The 22,728-nt window shown below is 42.0% G+C and overlaps 1 protein-coding gene across 2 annotated transcripts in view; it reads left to right on the top strand.

Annotated features, from left to right (window-relative positions):
- The window catches only part of MAP1A (microtubule associated protein 1A), a 769,586-nt gene that overhangs the window by 600,412 nt on the left and 146,446 nt on the right, over positions 1–22,728 (top strand). For both annotated transcript variants that reach the window (XM_086958200.1, XM_086958201.1), the window contains one exon: positions 6,363–15,546. In XM_086958200.1, coding sequence (XP_086814326.1) covers positions 6,363–15,546 — 9,184 coding nt within the window. The remainder of the gene's footprint in view (positions 1–6,362; positions 15,547–22,728) is intronic.

Here is a 22,728-nt window from a genome sequence, read left to right as displayed (position 1 = left end):
TGGTATGCTCAGTGGGGAGTTCCATTGTAGCGTCAGAATTGAGATCTGGAACCCGAACATCAGTCCCTGCATGGTTGGACGCATATAGAGTGGTCACAAATTGGGTCCAGACTTTTTCAGTGATTGCAATCGGAGTGGGCGATGTTACAGATCCACATCCTTGTCTTATTATGGACCAGAATTCTCTAACGTTTTTACACTTAGATGCCTCTTTTAGCTTGATCCATAAACTATCTTCTTTATCTCTTTTTAATTTGGCTCTCAATCTCACCCTCCTTCTTTTTAACAGAGCTAATTTTAGCCCAAGCTCTCCAGATCTATTTAGGTATTGCATCCTAACAAGTTTATTAATTTCTTTATTCAGCCTTAATAGGGGACTAGGAGAGAAACATTTCTTTTTGAAATTTCCTGTAGTCCTAGCCATTTCGGTAATTTTTTGGATAAGGGTTTCGAGGAACATAAATTCCCTACCCTGCCAGTAGTCAAACTCAGTTAGAAATTGGGTAAGGATGTTTTGTACATCTTTGTTATAACTAGATCTCCAATAGCATCTATCTGAGTGACTATTAATGGTGAAACCTCTATGCTTTAAAGACCAGAGGTCAGCTTCGGGGGATGTTATAGAAACAGATAATTTAATTATTTTATGATCGCTCAAGGGCGTATATGAGATTACCAAATCTTTGAAAAAAGAGAACGTTTCAAAGTCTGTAATTGCGTAATCCAAAATAGATTCTCCATAGGTTGAACCATGTGTATAATTAGCTGGAGTATCAGAGGGCATTCTGCCGTTTATAATAATTCCCTCTATGACATTGAGTTCCCCAAGGAGAATCTTGCCCCTTCTATTAGTTTTTATTTTATTGGGCAAAGAGGCTTGGGGGATATTATAAACCTCTTCCTTTGCTTTATTTCTAAATAAGTCTAGGGAAGAATTAGACACTTTACAGTTTAAGTCCCCCACTAATAGTAGGTATGGAGGATCATCCACCTCTAATAGATGCTTTAGATAGGAAAACATACGTTTTAAAACTATCGTAAAATTATCTTCAGGTGGAATATAGGCGTTTACTATGATAAACGAGGTCCGTTGAACACTAGGATCCAGGTTAGAAATAGTTATAACTTGGAATAGATTACTCTCGTCCTTATAATGTGCAAAATGCCATTGTAGAGCATTAGATAATAAACAGGCAATTCCGCCTTTAGCATGGCCCTTTTTTGAGGGCGTTGCAGGAGCCTCCAGGACAAAGTAATCATTTCCAGCATGTGGAAAAATATTACACCATGTTTCTTGGATGCATAACACATCTGCATTTAGGGAGAAGAGATAATCAAATTTTTCAGGGCAATTAGTCAAGCCGGCAGCATTCCAAGAGACAATTTTTAAACACTGGTTAAAGATGTGAGGGTGACCGTGGGTTTCTCGAGGTGGTGTTTGAGAGGACTCCAGGTAGCCAGTTCCACATCGCAGAATCTTCAGTAAGTAGATTATCTGTACTGCCAGGTAAAGGACAAACCTGGGAAACCATGCGTTTGCCTCTAGAGATCCAAATTTTTAGGTCGTTATTACACAACGGAAGGACATCCTGTCCAGTGTTAAACTGTGTATTCCTTTCATTAAAAGAAAGACACAAATTTTTATTAACATAAGGTAGGACGTCAATTCCTCTACATTGGAATGCTTCGGCTTGTTGAAGAACTAGATTAGTAATTATCTTCGAATAAAATTTTACCCTTATTCGTTGGCCATTTATTGATCTTATTGGAGTAACTAAATCTATATCATTTGATAGGACCAACTTTAAACTTTAAACTTTCGATCTCCTTGAAGCAGCTAAGTAGCAAGGATCTATTCATTTTTAGATCAGAGTCAAATAATGGAAGAAAATCCAGTACACAAGTATCCACATTTGCAAAGAGAGAGCCGGTTGTTTCTCCGTTTGCCGACAGCGAAACTCCAAATAAATTAACAAAGAATAATACTAGTATTTTTCCATCAATCATCAATCATTCCGCAATTCGTCGTGTTTACACGACCTTACCCGGACCGTATGGACAGTTTCTTGTCTTCCGAATCCAGCGCCCGATCGTCCTCTTCTCTTCGTACTCCTTGTGGCACTCCTGATGGTTCCCAGTCAGGACCGTAGATCACTTGAGAGAGGTCCGTTCGGAACCAGTGAAGTTCGGATGATCGGCTGTCAGACGAGGGTCTATCGGACAGGGTACCTTCCGATCGTTGCAGTCGTTCACTCTGTCGTCAGGACCTCTCCCACTGGATCCACGAGTCGCTGATGGGCCCCACGCTTGGGACGCCAATTGTAAAAGGGTGCAAAGACAACCGGTGACCAAAGACCCTTTAGTGTTGCCCGGCGGTGTCGCCTCAATGACCCACCAATATTAATCAATGAAGAAGCAGGCGCTGGAGACTGAAAGGCAGGAAACAAGGGTTTATTCTCTCCGGAGGAGAACACATCAATTCGGACAGCAAGTATCGTCACGAGGTGCTCTAACCGCATCTCTGAGGCCTGGCCTCTTATACACAGGTTTATGATCTTTATTGCACGTAACACATTCTTGCAACACTTTGATATGTGAAAGAACATCCTCGGAATCTCCCCTTCAGGCCCGTTCCCACATACATTTACAGTTGAATTCCCCACCCCGGTCACAACAGGTGATGATTATCGCGCAGCTGGACATTCCGCCGATTCACGGAATGTGTGGAGTTTGATCGGATCTCTTAGAGTGGGGGGCTTTTGATCGGCTCGAGGGTCTTTTGATGGGGAGGGGAGGTTTCCTACTGTACGGGGTAATAAACAGTATCCGCAGGGCCAGGTGGTGGCTTGGGAACAAGGAAGACAGACGGGCACACAGGAAAAGGGGGGTTTGCATCAAAGGGCCTGAGACTATGAAAGGAATGAAGGGAGGTGTCGCGCTGGGAACAGGATGGGATTCTGAGGCAGATCTGCGCTGAAGAGGGGTTTATGACCCAAGGCATGTGAGAGCGAGGGGGTTGTCAGCGTGCGGGGGATGCCTGTGAGGTTAAGAGAGAGTGAGACGCGCTGGCTATCAGCGAGGGACAGGGAGGCCATGGTGCTTAAAATGGCTGCCGCTTATGCGCAAGGTATGTGAGGGCGGGGGTGACTAGTGCATCGGGGCGCTGGCGAGGGTGAAGAACCGGGTTGGGGGTCAGGGACGTGCAGAGAGCGGTTCTGATCAAAAACAGCTAAAATGGTGGGAACGTATGACAAAAAGTGTGGCATCGGGGAAAAAAAAAGCAAGATGGCGCAGACGATGTTCACCAAACCGTAACGATTTTCCACAAGTTAGTAGTACTTCGTCCTCTGAAACTGCATGAAAGTCATTGAGGGGGAGAGTATGCAAAAATACGGGGTCAGGATTGCTCCCACTGGGTGTGATGTTTGATGATTGGGGAAATAATTTGTGAATGTCATTGATCTTTTCGACAAAAAAGTGGAAAGGGAGTTCACCCACTCCTGGGAAGCAATTAACGGTAGTCGACAGGAGGGAGGGTTGGTGAATTCCTTGACGATAGTGTACAGTTCCTTTTGCGAATTAGCTGTGAGGATGATTCTATTGCCTAAGTATTCTTTTTTGGCCTTGGCTATGTGATTCATATATAGCTGATGAGTAGTCTTATAGTGCTGTTTGTCACTACTATCCTTGGAGCGCCTCCACTTACGTTCCGCCTTCCTGACGGCAAGTTTGTCAATCTTAAGTTTGGGGGAGAACCAGGGGGAAAGTTTCATGGGGCATTTAGTTTGTTTTTTGGGGGGCAATACGATCAAGAGTAGTGGTAATGACGAGGTCAAGACCTCTAGCGCCATGATTGGGATTGGCTAACTCAGACAGAGGGATGGGGGAGAAATTGGCAGAAAAAGAATCAGAATTGATCTTGTTCCGAGCATGCTGAGCTGCAAATTACTTGCAAATGATAATTTACCTTCCTTCCAATGCCTATCTTTTTTTTAAATTGGTGCCCACAAAGCCTCCAATCTCAGAATGTACATCATGTAATATAAAAAAAATTGTAAAGTATTTAAAAGTACCAAAAATACTAAAAAGTCAAATATACAATGCAATAAAAATACCACTTTAATTTATAAAAAGTTAATGCACAAATTGAAACCAAAAAAACAAAAATTCAAATAGGGCAACCGGAGATATGTATTTTTAAAGATTTAAATAAAAATAGCACCAAAAAGCATTATGCACCAATGAAGGCCAACTGACTGTGGAGACCAGGACGTAGGTGTGATTTGAGACCCTGATGGAGCATGGGTCGGATACTCCAACGTGGTTTGATCCAGTCAGATGTTTTACTTTGGAACTGTGGGTCGTCATGGGGGACTGAATCAGGCTTGCTGCACCTGTCGACTGCTAGGCTTCCTACCACTGATGAGGTTACCGACAAGCAGATGGCTGCGGTAAAGGACTCCTCATGAAGGTGCATCCTATTCATTGACTGATCAAGGATGTCTTGGTCAGTTTAGGTCACAATAAAAATAAGTTAGCCTTTAGGACAACTTGGGCTCTCGTCCCCATAGCTGTCAAGGACTGGACCCTTGGGCCACTTGTTTAGTCCCCTTGTAGCTTGCCTGAAGAAAGGGCACCTCATGTGGAAAGTGAACAAGGTAGTTCAAAGTTGACATCTTTCACCTAGCACTACTTTCCATGATCTAGATAATGCCGTTCTCTGAGATATTTCAGACAGCTCAGGGAACACCCATCCGGGTGGCTACAAACGTAGCAAGGCTCCTTCCTCTTAGACCAACGCGTAGCCTCCAGCAAACTCTCCATTTTATTCTCAGCACAGATATAGCAATAGCTCCCTGAAAATCAAAGAATTAGTGACTGATTCCTGTTCTGGGGTGACTCGTGGGTGTGTTGGCAAGCTGATTGACGGAAATACCTAGCTAATCTATTGCAGTCATCAAAGCATTACACGCTGCGCCAAATGCGCATGGTATTTGGAATTAATTTCTGGAACACTTTTTATCTTCTCTCCAAGGAGCATTTTCAGGGTGGCTCAGAGATCACAGTAAGGAAGTGTTATACATGTTGAATTTAACCTGTGCTCATGGGAATATAATTACAAGAGATTGGTGCTTGGAAGTGACATGTAGATCTGGTGGAATTACAATTTTTTGCTCACGATTGCAAGAACATGAGACACAAAATATTTAATGGAAAAATACACTTTAAAACCTCCTTAGATCTAAGTTCATGTGCAGTTTGCTGCAGGTGGCACCATAACAGCTTGTTCATTAACACTGCACCTCTGATCCTGTCCAATGAATCCTTTTCATAGGAGCATTGCTAGACACTGCAGGAGGAAAGATGTCTCCCTGCTTCTAATGGTGGTCTCAATGCATAAATGCAGAACGTGGCAATTCATTTCAGGCTTCTTTCCTCTCCTTGGTGGTGGTGAAGTGTGCTAAGTCTCGTAGCTCTCATTCCGTGCTCAAAATATGCAAGGATTTCAGCTTGCACTGCACACAGATGGATCCTCCAAGCCCAATGAGTGTCCATTTTGGAAGAAGGGATAATAGGTAAGGAGTAATGGCAATCTTGCGAAACATGTGGTTAGTGTTCCCTTCCTTTCCAGAAACATAGATTCATATTAGTATGTTTGAGGGCCATGATTCGCCATCTTCGATGCTATGACACATGGCCTGCAGAAGACATGTCTCCGCATAGCATTATTCTTTCACTAAGGTTAGCTTGCCTCCCTCCAAGTCAGCGGCGTAACATTAGCCCCACAGCTTCCACTGTGCGGGGGGTCCCCGAACTCCTGGGGACCTTCAGAGCACAGTACACAGACTGGGTCTGGGAGAGGGCCCCCCTCCATGTACTTTGCAGGGCCCCCCCCTCAAGTTTTGTTACGCCACTGCTCCAAGTACTGTGATGGAGCCAATGGTGGCAAGTGATTCTTGTGTCACCCAGATACACTGGGTCATCTAAAGCTTTTATTGTTGCAGTGTAAAATACTTTGCCACCTTTACTCCAAGAATATAGATGGAGGGCGGGGGGGGGGGGGATATGTGGTGGTGTAGGACTACAAATACAAATTCACTGCATTGAGTAACTCATACCTTCTATATTAAAGCAATTACTTAATTAGGGTTTCTAGTCTACTTTCTCATAATTAATGTCCCTATAAATGTAGATTGTTTGCACATCATTTGAATCAAACGAAATGTCCTTACTCATGTTCTTATCCATAACGATACTCCATATCATTTTGCCTTATCATCCCTTATATGTCACTGAAAAATATGTCTATTTCTGCATCCTTCTATATTCTAGCAGTTCATTCTTTTCCTTTGTCTTAACAGGTTTGCCAGCTACTCAGCAACACTGATCCAAAAATCAAGGCCTCCCTCACTGTTTCCTGCTTGGGAGAAGGTGACTGGTGCAACCTTGGACAGTCCAGTTTTCAGGAGAAAATTAATTTGAAACTGAACCCTGAACCAATCCTGCCTGAAATGGATGGCGTCTCTGAGTTTGCAGAGTATGTCTCGGAGACAATTGATGTGCCATCTCCCTTTGATCTATTGGAACCTCCAACATCTGGTGGATTTCTAAAGCTGTCTAAACCCTGCTGTTACATATTCCCAGGTGGGAGAGGTGATTCAGCTCTTTTTGCAGTAAATGGATTCAATATACTGGTCGACGGAGGCTCTGAAAGAAAGTCCTGCTTTTGGAAACTGGTTCGACATTTGGACAGAATTGACTCTATTCTCCTGACACATATTGGTGCAGACAATCTACCGGGGATTAATGGGCTGCTTCAGAGGAAGATTGTTGAGCAGGATGAAGAACAATCTCAGGGGTCCACGACATACAGTGACTGGATGAAGAATCTTATTTCTCCAGAATTGGGGGTAGTTTTCTTTAATGTCCCTGAAAAGCTCAAGATGCCTGAAACCACCATGAAGGTGAAGAGAAGCATTGAAGAGGCATGCCTTACTTTACAGTACCTAAACAAACTGGGGATCAAACAAGAGCCCCTTTATAGAGTTGTGAGCAGCACTATTGAGCCCCTTACTTTATTTCACAAAATGGGAGTCGGGAGACTAGATATGTATATTCTAAATCCTGTGAAAGATAGCAAAGAAATGCAGTTCTTAATGCAGAAATGGGCTGGAAATAGCAAAGCAAAGACTGGCATTATTCTTGCTAATGGAAAAGAGGGTGAAATCTCAGTTCCATACCTTACATCTATCACAGCGCTGGTAGTTTGGCTACCCGCCAGTCCCACAGAAAAAATTGTGCGTGTATTGTTCCCTGGAAATGCCCCTCAAAACAAAATTTTGGAAGGTCTTGAAAAGTTAAAGCATTTAGATTTTCTAAGGTATCCAGTGGCCACACAAAAAGATATATCTTCTGGAATGCCCCCACCTGTTGTTAAACAGACAAAGATTAGACAAAGAACTGACAGTAAAGAAAGCCTCAAGGCACTTTCCAAAGCTTCTACAGGAAAGCCAGGAAAGAAAGAAGAAGCACCCGAGGAACTGGCAAAAGAGTTTAGATCAGAGTCTTTGAAAGAAATTAAAGGTGAGAAAAAAGTCAGGGAACCCATTGAGAAAATGGTAGAGAAACCCACAAGAGTTGAAAAAGCGAAAATAGAAACAAGTGATGCAGCAAAAGCAGAGAAGAGGAAACTTCTCAAAGAAAAGGTAGGAAAAAAGCACCCCAAAGAAAAAGTGTTCAAAATGGATGAGAAGAAAGACAAAGAAAAGAAAGAGATTAAGAAGGAAAGAAAGGATAAAAAAGATGAAAGTAAAAAAGAAGAAAAGAAAGACTTAAAGAAGGAAGATAAAAAGAAGGAAATAAAACCTGAATTAAAGAAAGTACCCAAACCAGATTTAAGACCGTTCACACCAGAAGTGAGAAAAACTCTCCACAAAGCAAAGCTTCCAAGTAAAGTTAAAATAGATAAAATTAAATCTAAAGTTGAAAAGGATGTACCAGTGGAACGGAATAGTGTTGCAGTGCAGCAATTAGCTATAAAGAGACCTCCACCAGTGGTTGATGTAGTTGAGCATAGGTCAGCTATGTCTTCACCTGAAGATCTTACTAAAGACTTTGAGGACTTAAAAGAGGAAGAGAAAGTGGAATTGATGATGGTTCCAGATGTATTCACTACTGAAGCAGGTGACTCAGACACAAAACAAGCTGAGGACATTGAGAAGCAACATCATGATATAGAAACATTTGACAATCATGAAGGAGAAATAATAATAGCAGAGACCATTTCAGCGAAGATGACTCCAGTGGAATCCCCAGATGAGGGAATCACTACAACTGATGTGGAAGGTGAGTCTCCAAATGAAGAAAAGCCAATGCCCAAAGAGGAGGAAACTGCAGAATTAAGTGAGAAATTTGAGGATGAAGGAACCGCAATGGAGGAACCTACCGATTTGGGAGAGTTTGAGGAGAAAGTTAAGCAAACAGAAGAAACATTAGATGTTCAGTCGTTGGTAATGGGAGACAGACAAGATATAGCAATAACACCAAGTGAAGAACAGTCTGTGGAAACCGGAAATGAGGAGGGAGATGAGGGGAAGCAGAATGTTGGTGATGATAGGACACCAGAGGAGTCAGAAATAGAGCAGCGCACGGAAAGAGGAGACGAATATGACAAAGATAGTTGCCATTTGGTAGAAAAGGAATTAAAAGAACAAAAAGAAGATCATACCATTGTTCTTAAAGAGGAGATTAATTCTATGAAACCGCTCTATCACCCAGAGAATGAGGGTATGGATTACACACCCAGGATACATGAAGGAGAAGAGGCAAATGCATTTTTAGGTTCTATTCCTGAAAAGGAGGATCATATTCCTTTCACAAAGCTGCCTGAAGGGGACTTAACCAAAGAAGTACAGTACCAGAACAATGTCCCTGTGTCCTCTGGAGCTGCTACAGAACAAATTTCATACATCCAAGATGAAACTATTCCTGGTTATTCAGAGACAGAGCAAACAATTTCGGATGAAGAAATACATGATGAGCAAGAAGAACGGATTCCTCACTTGAAGTATGATGTTGGAAGTTATGATATTTCTGTCCCTGATGAACCTGGATCATTTGATGCTATTCATGGCATTGAGGCCATGTCTGTTCCAGGGAGGGATGCCAAGGCCTATATTGACCAAGAACCTGAAATTGCTGCATATCACGCTAATATTATTGCTGCACCCCTAGCTGAAGAAGAGCACATTTCATCAGCCACTTCAATTACGGAATGTGATAAGCTTTCCTCATTTGCAACATCAGTGGGTGAAGATCAATCTGTGGCATCCATCACAGCTCCCAAAACAGAAGAAACTGGCAAAAGCTCTTTAGTAATGGACACACCAAGCAGTATTCCATCATCCCGCACAGATGCAACTCAAGGGTTAGAGTACTTGCCCTCTGCTGGAACCATTTCCCCAACATCATCCTTAGAAGAAGACAAATGTTTTAAATCTCCACCTTCTGAAGACTTTCAGCCACATGTTGAAAGAGTTGGGAAAACGGAGGTTCATGAAAAGGGTCTTGATGATGATGATGAAGAGGAGGAGGAGGATGAGGAAGCAGATGAGACTCCAAATTTTGAAATGCCGGAAAGAGGACATTATAGTACACTAATGTTTTCCCAACACATTTCAACAGAGACAGTTTCAAGTGAAGTACTCACAGAAATGAAAGATACTGAAGACATTCCATCATCCCCAGAAGAAGTAAAGCTACCTTTATATCAAGCAGATAGCAGTTTTGGAGAAACTGAAGAGAGGTGCATCAGCCCTGATGACAGCACTGTCAAGATGACCTCACCAACACAGTCTGGACCAACCAGTGCTGGACACACCCCTTTCCATCAGTCCCCGGTGGAGGATAAATCTGAAGCAATGCATGCAGAGCTATTTGAAGAGCAGCGTGGGCCATCTGTTGCTACTAAGGATGACAATGGGGTAGCAACTTCAAAAATGGCAGAAGGCGAATACGAAGTAAAAAATGAAGACCAGTTGAACTCATACATTCACATCTCTGAGAAAGAGTCTTATGTATTTGTGGAGGAGAGGCAAGATTTAGACAGCATGTTGGATTCAATGTCTAAAGAGGATGATTTTCCATATTCTAAGGAAGAACTTTCTCTTGATAGACATAAACAAGGAGAAACAGTAAAAAGTGAAAATGATGCCCTCTTTGAAAAGTACTCGTCTACAAAAAAATACTCACCAGAGACAGAAGAGGAAGATTTCAGTGCTCAAGGTGTGTCTCCTGATTTTGAAAAAGTATCATATCTTGGTGAGCCAATTTCTACTACTGGCATTTATGTGGAAGACAAGAAAACCAGTAGCTCTAGAGAACAAAGCCCAGATCACCTTTTCAAGGAAAGCCTTTATGCAGAAGATACAGTATCCTTTTGCTCCAAGGAATACAGCCCAATAAAGGATGAAATGCCAACAGAGCTGTCCAACACAAGTATCCAACAAGTAGATATGAAGCCGTATGCAGAAACAATTCCAGGAAAAGATGATATCTCTTATCAATGTTCATATATTGAACATGATCCAGAGTACACTGTCAAAAGCACAACACATGAAGATGTGAAGCCTTTAATAGTGAAAGATGAAACTATACTTACAGACAAGTTTTACTCTCATGGCTCTGATCATGCATTGTCACTAGGCGATGTGAAACAATTGCATTATTCTGAAGAAACTTTAGTTCAAGATGATGTTACTCCACCACCCACATCAAAGGATTTCTTGTTAGAAGATTCAAAGCCTCTCTCTTACACAGAAATTACCCATGTTCCACAACAGTATGCAGACTTTCCAGAAGAGGAAAAATCAATGGAAGAGCACCCAGCAGGAGAGATCAAGGCAAAAGATAAACATTCCTTAGAGATGTCCTCACAAGAATTTCCTCCAGAGGACACAAAGCCAATATCTTTCATGGAACATGGTTCATTTCAGGATAACAAAGCCCTCGAAATGTGTAGTGACGAACAATCTGCAGAATGGTCACACCTTGGTTTCACTAAAAAGAGCACTGTTGAAGAGGAAGATATATACCCAGAAACCTCCCCCACAGAAGTCTCCCCTCAAGCTGTTAAGTCGCTGAAGTTTACTGAACAGGTCACGGTTGAATATCAGTCCCCTGAACTTTCCCCAGAGCAGACTCCCATTAAAGACGATAAATATGCTGGAGTAGATAATATTTATTTTAAAGATTATGCCAATGAAAAGAAAGTTTGGTTTACAGAAGAAGATGAGACACAACAAGATGAGACAATGGAGATAGAGGAAGAGATAGAGGTGCAGCAGCAAATTGAAGCGAAGGAACATATTACAGAAGAGAAAGAAAGCAGATTAAAGTACATTGAGGAAAGGGAAAGCACATTCTTGGACGAGATTGAAGAGTGTGAAAGGAAACAATCTGTCTGCGCAATAGAAGATCAAATGATCCAGAGCTCTCTTTCCTTCAAATCAACTCCTGAAATACAAGAAAAGGCAGCATGGGGATCAGAATATCCTTATTTTGAAGATGAAAAACTCCAGCTAAAATCTGGGAAACCTTCTGTGGAGGAAAACAATCAGTGGGGTACAGAAACTGCAAAGTTCTCTCAAGAAGTAGATCCTCATTCTGACTTAGTGTCATCACTTTCAAATGAGAAGATTGAAATTAGAGACTCTCCGGATCTTTCTTTGGGTGCAGATGTTGAAAGATTCTCCATGAAGACCACATTGCCTCTTTCTCAATTACAGCCAGAAAAATCTGAAGAGACAGCCACGGTCTCCAAATCTGTGTCACTAGAGGAAACTAAAGGTGGCATATCTACTCTGGAGAAGCAACAGGAAGACTCAACATTTAAGCAAGAGCATGAATACTTTTACTTGGAAGATGTGGAGAAGGAAGCATCACAATTATATGCTAAGTCGCTGGAGCAAGCACGGGCAGTGTCACCCCCACTTACATCATCTGGTCAACCTGATGATGATGACGATGAAGGTAGCTTGCATTTACGGGACCCAGATAGGCCGCTTCTTGTAGATGAGTGTGTTCATTCTTTACAAGCAGAAACAACTCGGATTGACTCACAGGAGGTGTTGACCTATAGCTCCCTTTGTCAAGATACATTAGCATCTGCTACGAAATCAGAACTAGAGGAAAACATTGAATGTGAAAGTAAATCTCAAACCACAGATGCTGGCACAGCAGAAATAAAAGAAAAAGGGCCAGCCTCTTCTGCTTTTTCATACACTTCCAGTAAAAAAGAGTATGAATACAGTGAGGCTCCTCTAAAGGAAAGCACAATTTTACCAAAAGAAACCGTCCAGGTCTCTCTAGGGGGATACCATCAGGAGGAGGAGAGTACGCCAGTGAGATATGAGGAACCACCCACCTTCAGGCAAACATACTACAATGAAGAGAACGGTTCAAAGAAACCTTTTTGTACTTTTGAATTATATTCCCCTGAGAAAGAGCTTTGTGAATCCAAGGAAGGAGGCGCAATGGAACATCACAAAGATAGAGAACCTACCCCATATCCGGATGACAAAACATTTCAGTATGCTGATGTTTATAAGAAAGTTGCACTAACTGGATCCATTACGGAAGAAGTAGAGCCACAAAGCATACTGTACATTGACAAGGGTCGGTCAGATATCACTAGTGATGTTTCAGATGAAACAAGCTGGCTAGAGAAAACGCAAATGTCAAACGATGAGCTGCTTTATCACTTCTCCACAAAAGAAGAAGAGTCTTGCCTCTATACCTCTGCTGAAAAGGAGCTCTCGTCCCCTGTTTCTCCCAAAGACAAAGGCGATTTGACAGCTTTTGAGTATACAGACATTCATGAAAAACGTTCAGCTACTCCAAGTAAAGAAGCCGCAACCATTGATTTAACTCTAAAAGAAGTGAATGACATGCAGGGCGAGTTGACCCTAGATAGTATAAAAGTAGGTATATCTGATGCAGCAACACATCAGTCACCCACAAGCAGCAGCAAAGAGCTTTCACCACAAACTGACCATGACAGCATTGTTGATCAAGGACACTCAATTCCACTCACTGAAGCAGTCCATCGGGATGAAAATATAGTTTTAAGCAGTCATGAGCATGTCTCTTTGTCACCAAAAGATCCTGAGTCCAAAGACCTGTACTATGAGAAAACAGAGACAGTGGAAGAAAGTGCAAGTGACTCTGAATTAGAAAAAGGTGCCAAGGAGCAATCTGAGAAGGAATCCAAGTCTCCGGTTTTGTGTTCGGCAATTGAAAAACCTGGTGAACGGTATGTATACACAGATGTCTTGGAGATGGAGAAAGCAGATCTCTCAGAGTTTACTCTTCTTGCTGAACCTAAAGATTTTGGGTTGATGTGTTTAACTGGTGATGCTGACTATGCCCCTAGGAAAGTGCCAACATTTTCCAATGAAAGTGTCACAGAGATTACTGGTGTAGCTGTTTTAAGAGACATCTGTGCATCTGAAAATGAGCAAAGTTCCGATGAGGAGAGGGCAGATTATGGACAGTACTTGCAAGGTGACCATACTGAAACAAGGGACTACCAGGAGAAAGAGACAATTTTAGAGTGTCACAGGGATACTAGCTTAAAATTCGCAATTAAAGATGATCTTGAAGACAAGCAGTCACCCTCAGCAATATGGGATGCTGCAAGACAATCTGGATCAGGGTATGAATTCTCAATATTAGAAAGGCAGGTAGAGGCACCTATGCCCATTGATATTTCCTGTCACCAGAAACCTGGAGGTCACCAGATTGAATCACTGACAAGTGGACATGATGATAAGCCTCTAAGCTCACCAACATTTGATGCTTCTTCTTCTGACAGATGTAAATCAGATGATTACTTAGAGGTGACTGAAAAGGTTAGCAGTTTAGAGGCCTCCTTAACCAGCTTTTCACCACTGAGCTCTAGTGCGGAGGATAAGGTTTCCATGCTTCCAGCCAGGGATATATCATATCTGAAAGATGTGCATGTGGATGAACCAAACAGTTTTTCAGAGGAGTCCACTGAAAACACCACCACTGTGACACAGAGCACAGCAGAGGGATTATACTCTCACATGGTTTCCTCTTACTCAACTGCCCCTGCAACAGATACAGACCTACCTGCTCGGAGTCTGTGGGACGTGTCTCCATTGATTCCTGCCGACTCGGTCAAGTGCTCAGCTGAGACCGAAGAGGACACATCTTTCGATGAACATGATTCCACGTGCACGTATAACATGGATGACGGCACCTTACCTTGTAGGATTGAATGCAGTCGTACAACACCTACTGCGATGGCAGGTGAAACTCTAAGACAGACCTGTACAGCAAGCTTAGAGCAAATGCCATTTTCTGACAAGCTTATGGCAGTGACATCTTTGCCTGATGTGCTGACATCTTTCCCCCCCCATCAGCAGGAAGAAGCAGCAACAGAAAATGGTCCCACTGAAGTGAACACAAGTTCACCACAACAGCAGACCACTCAGTGCACAGAACAGGAGGGTTTTCATGCTGCAGAAGGAACATACAAAAACATCTCTCCAGACTCAGAAAGGCAAACATCTCCTTTTTTTGAAGAGGAAGATAATGGAAAGTGCAGCCGTCCTTCATCCCTTGTGTCCCCTGAGCATGAATTTCAGTCCTATAGAAATGAAGACCATGGTGATGCTTCTTGTGAAATGGAACCATGTTTGGATGCCTCACGTGAACATGATGAAAGGTTTTCATCATGTGAATATAAGCATAGGAAGGGTGAGCTATCTCCATCCTTCATCAATCCGAGCCCTCATGACATTTCAGAAGACAGTGATGACTCACAAGAGGAAGGGCACCCATCAGTAAAGAGAAGAGTCCACCACACCAGTAGCAGTCGACCACAAGCAGTGACAGTTGAAGAAACACCTCCAACATCTGTCAGTGACTCTGGATCATCCCAGTCTGATTCAGATGTCCCTCCAGGAACAGAAGAGTGTCCATCAATCACAGCAGATGCTGTGATGGACTCTGATGAAGATGCAGATTTCCTCCCCGTGGACAAAGCTTTAGGTAGCTCACACCACAGTAGCGCTAGACAAGGTCATGATCCTCAGCCTGCTCCATTGATGGATCCTTATCCTCACCCTCCTCACCCAGATGTGTGTATGGTTGACCCAGAGATATTACTACAGGAGCAAAATCTGAGCAAAGGGGACAAAATATCCAAAAAAGACATTAAAGAGAAAAGTAAAGGGCTGAGAAAGCCTTTGAACAAACCTAAGTCCGCATCTCCAGCTCGGAAGACCGATATCAAAGGTAAACGTTCACCCACACTTGCAAAGCAGACATCTAGAGACACGAGTGAAAAGTCTCCAAAAAGTACAACTTTGAGGAAAGAAAGGGATGCAGTAGACAAGCAGTCCAAGCTTCGCAGTTCATTGGTACAATCGTCACGAGGAGATGAAAAGGATGAGATCTCCAGGAGCAGTCATAGCAATGTTGGGAAGTCTTTGGTGAATGGGATCAAGACATCTCCAGGTAAGACATGTAGTAATGTGTTGAATTTGGGTCTTTATATAGCACTCTTCAGTGCCTAGAGAGATGGACCAGGGTGAACAGGAATAAGGTATGAAAGTTATTACTGAGACAGACAAAAGGTTTGGGGTGGATGAATGGAACTAAAGTGAGAAGGGTGATGATATTGCAAATGAGGCATGGGTGTGAAACAGGGAGAGAGGAAAGAAGGAGGGAAAAAAGAATAATAATATGGATGGGGAGAGCAGGAGGAGAGGGACCAAGAAAAAGAATGGAAGAATGCATCAAGGATTTGGCCTGAGGATCTGAGAGCAGGCAGAAGCGAGTGTCTGGAGGATTGAAAAATGAGAAAGAGGACCAAAGATGATATGAAGCCTCAGCACTTTGAAAAATGAAGAGGTCATTTTTTCAGTGTTACCTTTGCTTTGCACGGTAGTTTCAATTATTTTGTTTAAAGTTAAAATGCAGATAGGAGTTGTTTATGTCATTTTATTCATATGAAATCTGAATGTATTTTGTTTCCAACTTACTCCTATTGTTGAGCATTCCTGAAGTTAAATTAGGTAGATAAATGGTTTAAACTAGATCAACAATAACTCAGCAGTTTAATTAGAACAAGTATTTCAGAGGTTCACTATTATTTGGAAATCTTGAAACGCGGAGATAGAATGAGCTGAAAGCAGAGTGGGTGGAAGTAGAAGGGAAGTGTGCAGCAATGGAGCAAGACATGAGTGAGAAATCTCAGAGGTGGACACTCTAGACGTTTCTGTTGTGGAGCAGCAGAGTACCATGGGATGACATAAGATACGGTGAGACTTAAGAGAGCATACACCCAGGCCAGGGCTTGCATGACTGGGAAGATGAAGGAGCAAAAAGGTAATTGAGAGAAAGAAGCATGTGGTGAAGAAAGTGAGGGGAGCTGCCAATGAACAAGCAAGGGAAAGAATGTGAGAAAAGTGAGAACAATACAAATGGAGTGGCTTCTTTATTAGTTGAGCAAGAGTAACTGCAGGGTACTTGTTGGTGTCATAAAACATTGTCACAATGGTATTTCTGTCCGTAATAAGTCAGTCATGTGGTTAAGGACTTTCCTAGCCGGTGGCAGTGCTATTTAGCGCCAGATCTGCTCCCAGTGTCTCTATTTAAAAAACTGTTATGGGGTGGGCCTGCTGACCCGCGTGTAGACAATCACTGCATTTGAAGGGAAACAAAGGAAAGACAAGGTGTATTTTGTGAAGAAGTGAAGTGGATAGAATACTTAGTTATTTTGAAAATGAATCTTGATCTGCGAGCAATGCCTCCGACAAAGGTGATGATGGAGGACGAATTGGGTAGGGTTACAAGAAAACTTCAAAAGTTGTGTTGAGTTCAAAGTTGGGGCAATAAAATGTTTCCAATGTCACATTGTTTAGAAGGCAAACACTATGTGTGGGACACAAATTGTAAAATGTGCCATCATCCAACAATTAGAAATTAGCTCAACCTCTGGGTTGGGGCAGAGGTCGGGTCAGAGTCGGATGCTGAGTTGAAGAACCTGACGTTACCAGTGGCTCTGTGAGTATGGCTGGTTTGCGATATTGTGTATAGCAACATTCAATGCTCTCCCTATCCAATTACCATTGTCTCTTTTAACTGTTATTTTACGTAAGACTACTAGAAATGGGTGTCAAATCCATTTTCTCTATAGTACATAGGTGAAATTAAGCATTGCCTATGATCTGTTGTCCTGTCTGTTGGAACATTGCCTGTTCGGTGATAGGATTTCTTTTTTCCACAGACTCTGTTGCATCAGAATCTATAAATTGCAGCACCCCAAAGACAGCATTCTTTCTGATCTAATGACAGGTGCTGGGCATACAGTGCCTGAGTTAGGGCTAGGCGCATGGAGTATAGTATATCAGGTTGGTGGATGAAATTACCTTTGCGACCCTGACTGAGTATCGGCTGCCAAATTTACAGATGACTGCCAGGCCAGCCATCATCTCAATACATTAAAAGGAATCGCGGTGACAGCGGTTCCATTCAATGTACTAAAAGTCTGGTGGCTGGCTGTCACTGGTTTTGATGGCTATCTGCCAAACTTAAAAAAAAAAGTAATCACAAAAACAAAAAAAAAGGAATGATCACCACACCTGGAGATATTAGATTTTTCCTGGATGTGTCGAGCAGATAAAAAAATACTTTACACCATCCGCCCAATATAGCTCTAGTGATGTAATGCCCTATCTTCGATGGACCCTGCTCTGTTGGGCCATCAGAGGAAGCATTCATCTGCAGAGCTAATGGGGGCTCACTTGATGGAATACTTAGAATCAGTCTGTCTCTAAATGAGGCAGTGGGAGGGAAGGTTTGGCGGGCAGGGTCCCTGTGTCATTTTCAATGGAGTACCATGTCTCCCAAACTCTATTTATTTATTTATTTATAAAGTTTTATATAGCGCGAACAGGATCCCAAAGGATATCAGAGCGCTTTACAATAGGTTAGAAGAGGACAAAAATGAAATGTACACAGCAATTGTAAAAATACAATAAACACTAAACAGTATATAATATTATGCAGAAGAGACGATCCGTGACTGTTAGTTGTGCCATGGAGATAGAACCCAAGAACAACCGCCTTATGAGAACCTCCACCTCTTATGGTAAGAATTTGCTCATTAGGAATCTTTTGGCTTCCAGTTTGAAAGCCGTCATCGAGGAGAGTCTGCATACATCCGGAGGAAGAGAGTTACTGGGCTCTGAGTATTCATCCCAGCTTCCATCATCCCATACAGATAAGTTGAAGACAAAATATTTCCTGTCAAAATAATTGGGATCATCAGTATTTGATTTGGGTTCCACTTATGACATTATTGCCTGGAAGAGGTTATTGGTATACATAGTATGAATCCCCACTGGAATCCTCCCATACAGATAAGTTGATGAAAGAGATTCCCTGTACAAAATAATTCGGGTCATCAGAATTTGATTTGTCTACCATTTATAACATTGTCGTGAAGATGTTATTGGTCTCTGTCAAAGTCATCCCAGCTTCCATCATCCCATACTGATAAGTTGAAGACAAAATATTTCCTGTACAAAATAATTGGGATCATCAGTATTTGATTTGGGTTCCATTTATGACATTATTGCCTGGAAGAGGTTATTGGTATTCATAGTATTAATCCCCACTGGAATCCTCCCATACAGATAAGTTAATAAAAGAGATTCTCTGTACAAAATAATTCGGGTCATCATTATTTGATTTGTATTCCATTTATAACATAGTTGTGAAGATGTTATTGATCTCTGTCAAAGTCCATGATTTACCCACACTGTCTCTTTTATAAATAATATGGCTTATGCAAGGTATTTTTTCTTATTGGTCAGAAGAAAACAAAAGGAGTCCCTAGATTTCATTAACAGGAATCCCATGTCGATAGACTTGTTGAAAGGTTTTCTTGTATCACTATTGATGTATGAGGCCATTCCAATTGGGTGTTATTCTCTCTGCTGCACTGTAAGTGGTTTACTGCCTTGAACCAAGACATAAATCATTATGCATTTGGCATACTTGTGCCCTACAGGTTATCTCTTCGGATGTTATCAACCAGTTTGTAATGGATACATTACAGAAAAATGCGGCCAATAATTTATCGGGTTTAAAAAATAACACATGGACATCCTTTGCCCGTGGGTGGGACTTGCCTGGGCTAGTGGTTGGTTCTTAGAATCAGACATGTGGTTATCCTCTGGAAAATTGTCTCTCCAATATCTACCAAGTTTTTCAAGCATCATGAGCAATATATTTGAAGGCTCATTGCAAAGAAGAAATGAGGAGGGATAAATAGATCCCATGCATTTGAAGACAGATACATTTTTTAGTGAACAGATCAGAGAAGTCAGCATCCCAGGACCAGCCAAAGAGGCCTACAAACATGGCATGCAAGTCCCTCTCAAATAAAACTCTACTTTGGTGGAGTGCTCCTACTCAAAAACTTTGACTAATGGAGGATTTTTGATGCTATCCAGTAAGCATATCCCCATCCACAACTGCACTTTACAAGAATCAATGTTTCTCTCTTTTTCAGAGACAGGCTGCTGACCCTCATCAGCCAAGGAACCACTGATATAAAAGTCATTTTCAAGCCCATGAGGGAAAGTAATCAAAGTTATGAGTACCTAAAAGCTGTTCAAGATGTAAGCACAAACAGGGCTGGGAAGACATTCTAATCAAGATGTGTCATTTGGCCAAGACTAATTATGGGCAAAGCCAGTCAAGGCAAAGAAATGTGGTTGCAATTGATGATATCCATGAAGAATCTAAGTGATTTGTTGAATTTCATTTCAGCCAGGTACACTGAGATAGAGGTACAGCCAGGATGAGCAGGAATGGGGAACATCTCGGAGAGTTCCACATGCTGTTCAGTGTAGGGCTGACCAGCAAGTTAGCTAGAGCTATCATCAAATATCCTAAGGATTTCACTCGCTTCTGAGTAGGACCTTTTGGACGATCACCTTGTTGCTGGATAGAAACAGTGTAAAAGAATTCTCCCACACACAGTCATTGACATTATCATCTTTAGTAAAGGAGAATAGACATGAAGAAATATTGGCTTTTAAACCTAATGGACTATCTCTGAATTGATCCTCTTTCACTTGATCAATTACCAAAGGAGATCAGACTTGCACTCCTTTAGCAGGCAAATGCCCTCATGCCAAGAGCAGGCTAGCATGTGACAGTGATCATGGATTGCAACATTTATAAACCTAATTAGTTCTATTCTGTTCATAGTGTTCCAAACGTCATAGAGAGGTTTTACTGTAGTTAATTTCTTCACTTCAGAACTTATTATGAACCTAATTTCTTAAGAAATGTAACCCTGAGGTGTACAGGAATTCAAGCACAGTGAATCTGACTCTCAAAAAATGAGAAAACCTAGAGAATTCCAAGTGATTTATATTTTCACATTCTTTAAATTGTAGATTTACTCATGTTGGGATTTTATAAAAGCATCCTGGGTTACACCTGGAAACCTTTGACAGTTTCATGTTGCCAAAGAACATCCTGGAAACCCTTTGTGAATTATTAGTTGTGACAATGCAGGGGAAGCAAGGTATGTGCAGCAGTTAATAGTTTCCAACCATACATTTGGAACAGCATTTGTAATATAAAACATTTCCACAGGAGAACCATTTTTCCGTCTGGACAAACCCTTCCCGGTAAATCCCCACCAGTCAAGGGTGTGTTTATTCTGATTCCCCCTCAGGCAATGGAAAGATGTTTAGGGCCTGATATAGATCTTGGCGGATGGGTTACTCCTTCACAATGAAGAAGGATATCCTGTCTGCCGAAATATAAATTCCATTATATCCTATGGGGTTTATTTTTCTGCGGACAAGTTATCCGTCACCGCTGTGACAGAGTAACTCATTAGCGAGATCTAAACCAGGCCCTTCCTCCTGCTCTTACCATATTATAGGTGCTCACAAACTCACAGGGCATTCCAACACTGTAACACACACTACCATGGCTAGTTATATATTTACTCAGATAAACAAAGGTCGACTGAGTAAAACCCATTTATGCGTGGGGTTGTATAGTGGCAAAATAGTTATTGGCAGGTTAGTAGTCACCCTGTGCGAGTTGTCTGTTTCCATTGCAGATGGACAATGAGGGAAGAGGTGGCGGTATTTCCAGCCTAGCTGACCTGATTTGTTCTTTAGGGATAGTGCGGTGAGCTCGTTGTGATTGCATAGCTTGTTCATGAAGAGAGGAGATTTCAGTAGTTTTTACCACGTGAATAGATATCATTTAAGAGCCATTCATTCACCGGCTATTCAAAAGGAAAGTCTTTCGAAGCTGCAAAGTTTGGGCTTTGACATTTCTGTTTGAACTTGTTTGCCATGGTTAGGCGATGTTTTTCTAAGCAGTGTTAGTTAAGCGGCTGAGTCAGTGAGTTTCAGTGCTTTGTTTGTGATACAGCAGTGTCTACATTTGCCCACAGGACAAAGGGGAGCAGTTGTGTGTAGTTTATATTAGATGTGATTGTGAGGCTTCAAGCTATCCATAAGCTAGACAGATTTGCCTTTAAACCAGTTGATAAGTTCTTAACAGCTTTTCACTCACTGCCACGAATAGTGAGTTGCAATCCAACCACCAGGCTGGGCTGGGATGGCAAGAGGTGCGAAGTAATAATGTAAACTTGCTAAGAAAGTGTAAAGTGCCAATAGATGTTTTGGTAGGACTTTGTTACGTATGTAGCACATTTGTGTGTGAAGCGTCTTTACTATAGCCTTATAGCCCGCCGTAGAGGGCTATACCGGCTATTAAAGGCCCTCTCCAGTGTGAAGGCCCCGAGCCGAAGGCGAGGGCCTTTAACAAGGGAGAGGGACTTTAATAGCGGTATAGCCCATCTACGAAGGGCTATAAGGCTATTAGAACATTCTGTCACTAGAGGGCAGAATGTTCTAACAAAAAAATCAAAGCCTTTTGGGAGCGTGAGGGGATGGGAATCCCCTCAGGTTCCCTGAAGCCTTTGTTCACAGCCAGAGCTGTGAACAAAGAAACATTGGAATGTTGGAGCTCCAGGCTCATACCAGCCATTATAAGCCCGGAGCACTCCATTGTTTTCAATGGAGCTCCCAACATTCCAATGTTCTAATGAGCTATCATATAGTCCATGTTCTTAAGACATCTTCTGTGGCCCTAATGGAGCTGAATAAATCCACAAATTGCTGTCAAGAGAAGCCCACCAAGAGTGGTAGAATGCAAGAAAGTATGATATGTTGTTAGGATTATCTCATTTGGGCGGCTAGTTGATATACATCTTCTATATGGGCTCCGTAGTTTATGGGGGCTACAAGAGATCATTTAATAGCAGGCATCTACATAAGCTGTTGCAATTCTCTGTTATTGGAACTGTCCAGTTTGATGAAGGTGAATGGATCAAATGAGGAATTTGATGAGGCTTTCGGTTTGTTGGAGGAAAATGTGACTTTAGCACAAAAGGAAATTAAACAGTACCCTTTTTATTATATATGTATGGACAGCCTTGGTATTTTAGCATTAGTGCATCCATAGCTTAGTATTGTTTTACTTGCAGAGCTGTTCGGTTCCTTGTATCTTAAATGTTCTTAGGTGAAAGCAGTTAAAGGTGGGCAAAGGATTGATCCTCAGATTTTCCGTTGAGGAGTTTAGTAGTAC

This window comes from Lissotriton vulgaris, chromosome 2_1 (genome assembly GCF_964263255.1).
Source record: "Lissotriton vulgaris chromosome 2_1, aLisVul1.2, whole genome shotgun sequence".
NCBI classification, from domain to species: Eukaryota; Metazoa; Chordata; class Amphibia; order Caudata; family Salamandridae; genus Lissotriton; species Lissotriton vulgaris.
The sequence above is the reverse complement of the archived record's forward strand: the minus strand, read 5'-3'. Positions and strand labels throughout refer to the sequence as shown.